This window comes from Lissotriton vulgaris, chromosome 4_1 (assembly GCF_964263255.1).
Source record: "Lissotriton vulgaris chromosome 4_1, aLisVul1.2, whole genome shotgun sequence".
Lineage (NCBI taxonomy): Eukaryota > Metazoa > Chordata > Amphibia > Caudata > Salamandridae > Lissotriton > Lissotriton vulgaris.
In genome coordinates, this window is record NC_141691.1 from 1,393,211,267 (window position 1) to 1,393,223,686 (window position 12,420).

General features: G+C 47.4%; 1 protein-coding gene across 1 annotated transcript; it reads right to left on the minus strand.

The window, feature by feature from the left end:
• Positions 1-8,777: 8,777 nt before the first annotated feature.
• On the minus strand, positions 8,778-9,740 carry LOC147724032 (uncharacterized). Its single transcript, XM_086966939.1, has one exon. It carries the CDS (start codon positions 9,738-9,740, stop codon positions 8,778-8,780), a length of 963 nt encoding a protein of 320 aa, XP_086823065.1.
• Between the last annotated feature and the right edge of the window lie 2,680 nt (positions 9,741-12,420).

Consider the following 12,420-nt stretch of genomic DNA (forward strand, 5'->3'; position numbering starts at 1 on the left):
AACTTGCAGATACTACCTGGCATGGACATTACCTTTATTACAATAAACGCCCTCTAGTGCATGCCTCCTTTCATCGCTAGTGACTTGAATGAGATGCAGGAGAAAGCCCAAGTTCATTCTGTGGCCCTCTGCACAAGTTGTCTTTCTGCCCACTTAACAAATGAGTAGCTTATGGCCCAAATGAAAATGTCCACTTCCTCTAGGCCTGGAACCGATCTGCAACAAATCAGTAAAACTAAAACATTGACACTGGAAGTAAACAATCTGTTTATCCCTCCTCATATATATATCCTATATCATTTTCCCATGAAAGCAGTTTTCCTGCTATTGTCACTTGGGATAATCCTCGTTCTGTCATAGACAGCATAAATTGTACCACGTCCTCCGTTCTTCCCCAACCCACCAGTTTACGTCTGGCTCCTGCCCCAAGAATTCCTCCCATGCTTGTGCCTATGACCTCCTTGTGGATTCAGTCAATGACCCTACCACCAGTTGTAATATCTTCTGTTTCCTGTAAACCAAAGTTCTGTCAGCACCAGCGTTTTGTCCCTGTCCTCCTCCATGGCCAGCCCATGGAATCCTTACCACTGGGAACGAAACAAAGCATCCACAATGTCATTGTCCACTCCCGGTACCTGCCTTGCTTTAAGCAAAATATCATGCTTCAAACAACCCAGCACAAAAATTCCCAATAGCTTCAACACCTGCACATCCTTAGGTGACTGTCTGTTCACTATATGTACCACTGTCATGTTTTCAATACTGAACAAAACTTTCCTGTGCACCAACAGTACACACCACACAGTGATGGCCACCACCAAGGGGAAAAATTCTAAAACTGCAATACTTCTGCCCCATTCTTCCAATTTGCTGGCCATTTCTCCACACACCAATGCCTTTGCCAGTAATGACCAGAACCCAATCTCTTGTGGTGTCTGAAAATATCTAGACATCCTAGTTCCCATAAACTAGGCTGAGAAACAAAATCCTATTGATTGATTCCAGAGAGAAACACCACATTCGCAAATCTTCTTTCATGCCCTCAGACAAACACACTTAATGATGGGGTAAAATCAAACCCAACAGCAACAGGCCCAATCTCTTACTACTAATCCCTCTAGCCCTGACAACCCTGGAAGCAAAATTTAAATGGCCCAGGAGCACCTGCACTTCTTTGACCTTTACCTTCCCTCTATCCAGTTTGTCCTTTAGGAGCACCAGCATCTTGTGTTTTTTGACCAATGGTAAATGCGCTTCCATGACTATTGAGTCAATTTCAATCCCTAAGGACAGCACAGGACAGGGGCTCACCATCTTGTCCAGTGGTAACAGGACCCCCATGTCTCCCATGAGCTCCTGGAAACTTACCAGCAGTCACAGGCAGTCCACAGAGCCTAGTTGACTAACAAAGATTAAACCATCCATATAATGTGTCACCTCGTTATGTCCTGTGTGACAAGTAAATAGCCACTGCAGAAAAAACTAAACAGGGCACAAGATATGGAACAACCCATGGGCAAGGTCTTGTCCATAAACCGCTGACCCTGAATTGTATGCCAGCAATAGGAAGTTGTCAGGATGGACCGCAGCAGTCGAAATGCAGACTTAATGTCACCTTTCACCATTTCAGCTCCTCTACCCATTTTCTCCACCTGTGACATTGTCACATCAGCCAAAGAATATGACACTGATGTCAAGTCCTCTGCTACGTAATCATTAACTAACTCCGCTTCAGGCCAAGACAAATGTTGCTTCGGTCAAAATTGGCCCATCTCTTTTTTGGGCACGACCTCGATTGGTGACACAATTAGCTGTCATTAAGTCATTAAATGGGCCAGCCATCCTGCTCTCCTTTCTCATGGCCCCTCATATCCCAGGCTGAAACCCCAGTGAAACCCATACCGTAATATCCTTGCATCCTTTTCCCGACTGTAAAACTGTAATCAAAATTCCATTCTCTCAACCTTAACCGGTGTAAGAGCAGTTTGCCACAGATCCCTGTACCCCACACCCCTGTGCCCAGGCAACGGTTGTGGCTGTTGAGGCCCAGGGCCCCCCTGATGCTTTTGCACCCAGTGTGTCCCCCTAAGTGACCTTCTGCTGTCCCAAATTAGCATAAGTGCATGTCTCCCTGCACATATGGAGCACTCGGGCCGAAATTTATAATATTCCCACATGCACAGCCCCTCAGAAATGGTGCTGTCCAATTTTCAGCATTTAATGTCTCCCCGGTCCGCTTTGTAAGTTTGTTCTCCTCTTTCCTGGAGCCCTCATTAGACCTAAGTACCCTATATAATAATTAAAACATTTCTACACTCTCCCCCTTCCATATCTTCTTTTTTTGTGGCCAACACCAAATGTGCCTCCAAGAGCTTGGTTACTCCCATATAAGGTAGTTTTTTGATTTTCTATTTTTTACTCTCAAGCTCTTTCGCCTTCTCACTTTGTCCACCCCCACTTTGCCTCCCATTGCACTGGCTTCAGCATCTTTGTTCACTGTTTGCTGCTGCACTTCATCTACCTTTTGGTCTTTCCTACACCTGCAGCCTCATTCTTCTGCACACTCTTTATTGCCTGAGTGCCCTGCTTGAGATCGTCTATGCCAACCCCTGTATATTTGACATGCATACCTTGACGTAGCCTTGCACCTTCACTGTCCCTTTCCTCTCCCGCATCAACCCACTTCTAAACCAGAACCGGGCCTGTCATTGCCATGACTCCCCTCTTACCTGGCATCAAAGTCAGTGCTCACTCAGAAGCCTGCCACCTAGCCAACTGAACTCGCCTTCCTGATCTTTGTACACCACCAAGCACCATCTTCTTGTTGTTCCGGTCCTTCAACACACTAGAAACAGAGGGGTTCGCATCTCCATCCAACTTCTGTGCACTTGGCTGTCACGATGCCACACTGCCTCAGTGGGCATAACTGCCCAACACCTCACCTTCTTCCAGGCTGTCCTCATCATACTCCAACTGTGTAAAACCTTCAACTTCCTCCTCCCTGCCCACTGGGGCCTGCGCCCTCCTGCCATATGCTGATAACTAACCTGATATGACCCAACCTGGCCGCTCCTCCGATGCCGCCCATTTGGGCCTGACCTTGTTGCTGCCAGAACCTGCTCTAAACCTTCCTGCAGGAGGCACTGATGAGGCCTCACCGGACCTTCTTTTGCCAGTGGTAGCTCTGTCCCCCGATGCAGTCTGGCAAGCCCTACTGGTCCCAAACTTCACTTTACCTCAGGGTATTGAAGCTGCACTGTGCTTTCCCGAGTCTGTTGCTTTGCTGTTCTTTGTGAACAGCAAAAATGGTAACAGGACTGGTGTACTGGACGTCTGCACAACTACAACCATGCTTAAACCTGACTCTCAGCCACCTGCCGCGTGCCTTTCCTCCCCTCACTTCTGGATTCCCATCCCAGAAAGTCCCTGCTGTCTGCTCCGTACTACCCTTGTCACTGGGAATAGCCCTCTGCTGCCATGCCCTGTTCTCCATCTGTCCCAAAATCTGGGAAAGTCGAGCCCTCACTTGTACCCCTCCTTCCTGGAGTGCTCATCCTCGGGCTGTCGCCATTCTACCATATGTGACTTCATAGGCACCTAACCACGTCGTGGTTCGATCCCTCCTTCATCCCCCACTTCCTCCTTGCTCCACTCTGGGTGCGCTGCTACTAATGCTGGCGCTGGACCCCTGTCCTTTGCCTCACTATGCACCTCCTCATGCTGCCCCTCCAGGCCTCTACTTCTATCATGTACAGTCTTTCCTTCACCCCCATCTTCCCCCCATGTTACCCCTTTTGCCCAGTGCTTTAGCAGCCCCTCTGGGGCCCTTTCCAGCCACCCTCTTTTGCCCAGAGATACTGCAGGCACTGTAGCTACCACTCCCGCTTCACCTTTGTGTCCCTGGCCAGTTAGCAATGGGTCACTCCACCACCCTCTTTCTTCTCCTGTCTTCTTCAGCGTGTCTGTAACCTTCCCTCCTCTACTGTGCTCCTCTTCGCTCCCCCTGCACTTATCGTTGCCGCCTCATTCTGCGGCATCGCAGAATGCTCCAAAATGTCAGCCTGCGACTTAGCAATGTATGCCCGCGGGCTTTGCACATGTCTATCACCCGCTCGCTGGCTGTCACTTCCTCCTGTCCTTCACTGCCTTTTGGCATTTAATTTTCACATGCAGAGGTGCCCCCCCTCCCCGCCTTCTCTCCTGTTAAAGGTTTGCATGCTTCTAGAATCAAGGATGACCCTTGCCTCAGGGGTGGACTTCGCCACTCTCCTTCTTCTCTCCCCCTTCCCACCTGTGCACTCCCCCAGGGCCGTTCGCCTAGTCTTCAAGATTCCCTTTGGCAGGCCTGTCTAACTGCCGCCGCTGAGGTTCGCCAGGACGAGCAAGTCCAAACTGCGGCCGCTATCCCCTCCAATGCTCTGCACATTGGGTGGCTTGATACAGGCTAAATATAACAACAATTTGTAGGGGAGGGTCCGAGGGAAAAGTTTAACGACCTGACAGGTAAATACCCCCAGTATAACAACGTAAAAAACAAGAGTACCTGTCAGTCGAGTGACGCTGAGTTGCTTCAGCTAACGCTAGACAAGGTGCACAGAAACAGAACAAGTCAAAGGCTAACACTCAAATTGACTATCAACAATTGCTGTTTAAGTCCTATCAGCCCACCCAACTGGCGGAGCCTCATCATGTAGGACACTCAAACCATGGTCAGTCTGCAAACGCCCAGATGTATTTTGGCAATGCATCACTTAGTCATGGTCAGAACACCGCAAATGTTAATACAAGAGGTGAAGCTGATGTGTGCAGTGCAAAAATTATATTTCAAGTGAAGTGGATAAAATGGCTGCCAAGGCAAACAAAGACCTTTAATAGTGATTGCCTGGACGTCAGATTAAAAATAGTGTAGTGACAGTGTGAAATAATCACTGTCTGGCATTGCTTGGTGGAAAACAAAAATCAGGCCAACATGTTTCTGCCATGTTGTGTAAGTTCACTGGCATTCATCAGGGCCAAGCTCTCATATGCTACTGCAATTGCACTATCAAATGTGTCAAATAAAGTAAGAAAAATTAATCAATAAACCATATTACAAGTGGAATAAGAGTGGTCGTTCACGACCATCCTACCGCATCTTCTTAATTTGCTCAGTGGATGCAGTTGGTCTTCCCTATGTTAAAAGTCAAAAAGAGGGAAAAACCGTGTAGAAGGTGTAGACACGTGATACTTTTTAAGACATAGACAACATTTTACATCTTAAGTATAAACTTAGTGACACGTGTTATTACTGTGCACAACCAGCGATAGTTTAAGCAGAACTCAGACAAGTCCATCATTAATTTATAATGGTCATTCAAGGAGTGCGTGATATAGCGTCACCGACAGTTATTCTGTATAATATTTCAGGAACTTAGGTGTAACACTTACCCATCAATCTGTGGGAAGTAAGCCTCACCTCACCCGGCAACTGCTCGGAAGGATAAGGCCCCGCTCTAGACGTGTAAATAAAGACAGTTCTTAAATTAGATCACTGTCAAGATTTTAGTACTGTGTACTGTCTACCTAACCCAATAATTTTCTGATCTGCCCACACATGGTACCCCACCACGATGAGCCAGATGTAAGCACTAGACGACTAGCTTCTATCCCAACCTTTATGCATATATCTAGTTTGTGTTGCCTGCTGTAAAGTAGCTCAGTTTTAATCTATACTGAACATTTGCGCAGTATTGATGTTGAGAAAACGAGAGAAATTCCCCCGTCCTGACAAACATACCTCCAGTCATGACTGGCATTGTTGGGCTAATGTCCTTATTAAATGACCAAAACTTAATGCCAACAACCCTCCAAACTTTCTAATCCCATCTTACCTGTCCGTCGGTACCTCACGGCGGGAACTCGAGCCGAAGGGGAGGCACCGACGGACCGGTTGGGCCCAGTTTTATATTAGCGCTGAGTGATTAATTTGTTGCAGCTGGTCTTCGCAACGGTGTAACGACGCATGGGCGCTATTCTGACTCTATCTACCGCATGCGCAGATGTCACCAGCCATTCAATGCGCATGCGCAACTAGGGTCACTCTCCATTTTAATAGTCACGCATGCCCGACGAACACTGTGTTTTGGCAAGGCGCATGCGCGTACACAGACCACTCACAAAGGTGAGTAGCGCATATTCAGTCTACCAATGTTAGTTTTCGCGCGTGTGCAAGACATCACAGCGCCCTTACAAATGTATGTAACATTAGATCCACAAAGTACACAGGGGATCAAGGGGCGCAATTACAGTCACTCTCTACTATGCAGATCGCGCATGCCCAAACGAACAGGTGTGGTTGCAGGGCGCATGCGCATGCAGATGATGCCAGTATCTGTGAATGTGCATGCTCAGTTAACCAATGTTGTTAATCGCGCTGCAGATTACAGCTGCCAAACTGGAGATCTTAGTAACTGTAGGAACGAGATCCTCCAACATTATGGTCACAGAGAAGTATCAGATGGCAAATGTAGCACTCAGATCGACAGCCCCGGAGGGTGCACTCAAATCGAAAGCCATGGAATGGTGTCATTCATCCCATTCACATCAGACTTCAATTTAAAAATCCACCGCTGCTCCTTGACAAAGAGAAAGTGCGAAACATCAGAGATGTGGGGTGGAATGTATGGCTGTTCAAGTACCACCCATGCCAGATCCTCTGCTTTATGTTTCGCTTCTAAGAAATGATTAGTGAGGCCTGTGGATTGTTTCTTACAGCGGATCGTGCTTTTATGTTCGCTGATGCGAGACTTGATCGCTCTCGTTGTATGACCTACATATTGCTTCTTACACGGACACGTGATCAAGTAGATTAGTTTCTCTGAGTTACAGTTCGTATGTTTTACTAACCTCCAAGGTCTGGTGGTCCCGATGTCAATCGTTAGGGTCTTGCGTGTTTGTGGACAGGCCGCACAATTGCCACATGGGTAATGGCCTTGTACTGGGGTGGTATTCCAGAGGGTGTTAGTGAATTGTTTCAATTCACTTCGTGGTCTGGTGTGAACCAGACTATCCCGAATTGATGGTCCTCTCTTAAATGCAAATAGAGGTCGAGGTATTACGCCAGCCCCTGTGTTTAAGATCTTCCAGTGTTTAAGTATGGTTTTCTTCACCACATTGGAGGATGTGGTAAAGGTTTGTACCATGGTCATGCGGTCTCTCGTAGTGTCAGGCCTCTTGTGTTGTAGAAGTGCCTCCCGGTTATTATTGAAAGCTCTCTTATTAGCTCGGCGTACAAGATGGTTTGGATAGTGCCGATCTCTCAGGTTGGATGACAGTTCTTCAGCATGATGATTGTATAAACTGTTAGAGGAACAATTCCTTCTGACCCTGAGAAATTGGCCTACAGGCAAATTCTCACGCAATGATTGCGGATGGAAACTCTGGAATGATAATAGCGAGTTCCGTGCCATGGGCTTCTGGAAGAGTTCACTTTGTAGGCCTCCCTCTGCTGGAAAAATCTGGAGGTCAAGGTACGCCAGTTTATCTTTGCTGCTCTCCATGGTAAACTTGAGAAACTGATTCCTTGAGTTCAGCCATGTGTGGAAAGCCGACACCTCGATGGACGACCCTCTCCAAATCACAAGGATATCGTCAATATATCTTTTCCACAGTACCACCTGATGGAAAAAGGGGTTACTGTGGTTCAATACATGATCTTGCTCGAATTGGTGCATGTACAGATTGGCCAGGGTGGGTGCAAAGACACTCCCCATCGAGGTCCCTGAGACCTGGAGGTAAAGCTCATTCTGATACTGGAAAAAGTTTTCCATCATGGCGAGCCTTGCACACTCCATTATAAAAGATACTGGTGTTATCGTATCAAGTTGTCTGGCCTCTAAGATGATTCTGATACAGTCCAATGTTTCCTGTTGCGGGATTGACGTGTATAGAGACTCGACGTCGAAACTAACCAGCAGGTCTGTCTCAACGTCGAACTCAGCATCGGCTAATAGTCTTAGTACATCCCCAGTGTCCTGTAGGTATGTCGGTGTCTCCTTGACTATCGGTTTTAGGAAAAAATCTACAAAGGCTTGAGTAACGAGCCTATCCCCGAAATAATGGGCCGTCCAGGAGGCGGTCTCTGGGCCTTGTGTATTTTTGGGAGACAATAGAAATATGGAGTTACCGGATGTATTGTAACTAGATATCTGGCTTCTTGGGGAGTGATCCAGCCCTCTGATAATACTTCTTCTACAAGACTCTTGATGTCGTTCGAAATTCTCTGGGTAGGATCTTCAAGAAGACGGCGATAGGCTCGCGTGTCGTTCAATTGTCTTTGGCATTCTTCATGGTAGATGTTAGTGTCTTGAAGCACTATGGCACCGCCCTTGTCAGCGGGCTTGATGGTAAGGGATCTGTCACTGGCAAGGGTAGACAATGCTTGTTTCTCCGACGAAGACAGGTTGACAAAGTTCTTGGTTGTTGGGTGTTGTTCATGACATCATGCGTCACTGCTTGCTCGAAGGCTAGGACATTAGCTGGCACTTGTTGATTCAGGGGTGTGAAGGTTGACTTCGGTTTGAGACCAGTGTTCTGTTCACTTGGGTCGAGTATGACGACCGCATCCGTAGTAGAGTCGGATCTTTTGAAGAAAAAGTGCAGCCGTATTTTCCTGTAGAAGCTTTCCAATTCACACCTCAAGTTGAAACGGTCACCTTCATTTGTAGGGACAAAACTCAACCCTTTGTTCAGGACAGTGTTCTCGGTTGGTGTGATAGCCCTCGTACTCAGGTTTACTACTAAGTCGCAGCTCCTGGTGTTGGGCCTGTCTTGTTGTTGCTCTGGGGAGCCCAGCTCACTGTTTGTTGGCCTCTTCTTTTTCCGCGATTCCTGCCACGGCCCTGCCATAAAAAAGACTGGTCATAGTAAAATGACGGGTTAGGAGGATACATGGGCATGGGGTGGCCCATTGGTGGAGGACCCATGGGTCCCTGATGGTAATTCCATGGACCTGGAGGCCACCATTGTCCCGGATTGGGGTACTGTTGAGCACCTCGGCCTCTGTTGGCTCTCCGCTGGAAACCTCTACCTCGCATGCCGACGTTAGGGCCTGCATTGGGATTCCCTTGATCGCTGGAACCCGAGTCTGAGCCCGAGGATGAGTAGTTAGACCCGTATCTTCTCCCTTTGGAGTTGGTGGATGGAGCTACATAGGAGTCGCTCAAATAGGGATAGGCCAGTTCCATGGAAAAGCGTGCCAGATCTTTTTTAAACTTCTCTATTTTATTGAGTAGGATGTTGTCATGATATTCCTTGTTGGTTTTGTTGGCATCTTCCAGGTTCTTTTTATAGATCACAGGGCGAATAGCTGCATTGATTTGACCCTCCAGAACTTGGATCTCTATCAATAGGGCATCAGCTGTTTTTTTCGCTGTTTTAATTATTAATATCAGCCAATCGCGGGTACACCGCCACCCAATCAAAGCCCAATTCTTCAGGAACTCTTTATCGGTGAGGAATAGTCGTGGTGCCGTGGTGACAATCAAACCTGACGGTGCACATTTGCCATGCAGATACTCATTCATAATCACCCCGTGTAGAGAGATACGTGAGTGATTTTTCTTGAGATTCAACAGTTTAACCCAGTCATCCTCTGTCGTGGGGTTGGAGGTAGTGGGTAAGTCATCTAATATGCTAGGGTTGTTACTGAGGATGGTGTTCAAATCCTCGTCATCAAATGCTAAACCACCAAACTCCTCCATAGTGAGGAACCGTGATGAGCAGAAAACTAAATAAATTAATTGGGTGAGCTAGGTGGCACCACTACACTTGCTGTGTGATGCTTGAGTTAATAAACGAGGACCCGCAGCCTCAGATGCTCAGTACAATATAACAACAATTCGTAGGGGAGGGTCCGAGGGGAAAGTTTAACGACCTGACAGGTAAATACCCCCAGTATAACAACGTAAAAAACAAGAGTACCTGTCAGTCGAGTGACGCTGAGTTGCTTCAGCTAACGCTAGACAAGGTGCACAGAAACAGAACAAGTCAAAGGCTAACACTCAAATTGACTATCAACAATTAATACGTTTTGAGATACTTACAGTATTGGAAGCAATCTTGTTCACACCCGACAGGACCATTGTTGATAATATTACTGTATTGCCCAGGTTCTGAGGGATACTGGGTTACCCCATAAGAAGCTTACTTTATTTTGTCCCATAAGCGCTTGATAGCACTTTTTGCTGAAATCCGAGCGTGTCGCCGTCACGCATTTTGCGTGAGGTTTGGCAGGTGCCTACCCTGCGACTTTGCCCGGTTATTTACTTATTTTGCGAGTGCCCACCTCGCTTCCTTATTTTATTTGAAATTCGAGGTTGCCCATCCCTCGCTACGGTCCCCGTGCGATCACCGCCGCTGCCCCAGGCCGAGAGGAAGCAGCCGCCGGCGTCACTGAACGGCCGCGCTGGGATTGGCCCAGCCGGCAGGGACTCCTTCTGCGTCACTGGAGAGGAGACCCGTGATTGGCTGCCCGGATGGGTTTCCCCAGGCAACGTCTTCAAGCCCGGGAAAAGAGGAGGAAGGTGGCGCGAGCTTCCGCGGGGGCTCCCATGTCGAGAGGAGAGCCCCGCGGTGATGTCCCAAAGCCCTGGGTCCCAGGAGGGGGCCCGGGTGAAGCTGTAAAGGTGGCCAAGGCCGCCAACTGCCGGGCGGGGCTCCCGGAGTCCAGGGAAGCCCCGTGCTGAGGGGAAGGCGCCGCTTCTGTGAGCCCCGCTGCCCAGGACCGCCACGGAAGGAGTCGATGCAGCTGGTGAGTGCGGGAAGGCTGGAGGCTGAGAGGGAAGGTCAGAGCAGCCCTGGATGGCAGCGGGCCGCTCCAACGGTGGATAGAGCCTGAGAGGCTTAGCAAAGGCTGCATTCTGTTTGGAGCCCCGAGGCTCCAGGGGCCATTTTTGATTTACGAGTCCTGCGAGGCTCGAGGGCCATTTTGTGTTTAGAGCCACGGAGGCTCTAAACACAATTAGTGACCTATGTACATGACCCTCTACTAAGGCGTCCACAGGGTCGAAACGTCGACAATATACCATAAGGACCAATCAGCCAAGTCCAGCATAAAATAGCTCACTAATATAGCGTGTTGGATTTGAGAATTATTAAATTAGAGAATTGGCTTTCGAATTTCTCCCCCTCCATTACCTCCCATTCACATGTACATAGGTCACTAATTGTGTTATCACTCAGTCACAATAACTCACTTCATGTCACAATTTTCACTGTTTTGTATTGATGCGCCGTATTTGTAAATAATCTATTTGCATATATTAAGGAGTCAGTTGAATGCTAAAAGAGAAAACATGAATGAAGATTAATTCACTGATTAAAAACACGTTCTGACTCTTCCTCTTGTTTGGTTTGCACGCAATGATTTAATCTACACATTGTAATAAGTAACACTATTTGGTCATTAATACGTTTTGAGATACGTACAGTATTGGAAGCAATCTTGTTCACACCCGACAGGACCATTGTTGATAATATTACTGTATTGCCCAGGTTCTGAGGGATACTGGGTTACCCCATAAGAAGCTTACTTTATTGAGTGCAGGTGTTTACCTGCGAGGGTCTTGTTACTCTCATTTATTGTTGTTTTGTATTGTATTGTCTAAATGTTAATTGCATTGTCTCTTCCAAGTGTTGGTACACCGGAATATGTCTAACAACGAAGTTCTATCGTACAGTGAAGAATATATAGCGAAGCTGATTCATGAACAGGGTACATCTAGTTTCCTTTTAGGGAACGATAGATTACCAGCGGATGCTGGCCTTAATGAAAAGCTTGCGAAATTAGAACGATTAGAAAAGAAATTGATCAGATCACGACTCCACGGTCATGTTCTGACCAAATACTTGGAAGCAAATATTATTCCACAGGGACTACAGGTACGAAATGAACCAGGAATATTCATAGACGTTCCGAAGTTCAGAGAAGGGTTCAGTCACGTGGCCAACAATTGCTCCAGGCACTGGATGGTGCTTGGAGTAGAGACGGCCATTGAGTATGTAAAAAAACTTATACAGGAAATTGCAGACCTTAAGACGGAAATTCTAGGTGACTCTGCGCTTACGAACGCCAAAGAAGCGTTAGAACGCGCCGAAAAATCCCTGGCTGAGTTCAACACCATCACACTGGGTAGAAAGCTTGATAAACTAGCAAAGGACGTAAAAAATTACGATAAAAAGGTTACATATCCGTATCTTGCCGACAACTACTACCAGCAGGATAGCCAAGGTTTTTTCACTAACAAGGGAAGGCAGGGACCGCGCAGGTTTTATACTTTCTCAAACTCATCTGTAGGGAGTGGATCTGATACAGAAAGCAATCAGCCATCGACAAGTAGCTCAGAGTATCAAGCACAGAACCCTTTTTTAGGGGAAGGCCCC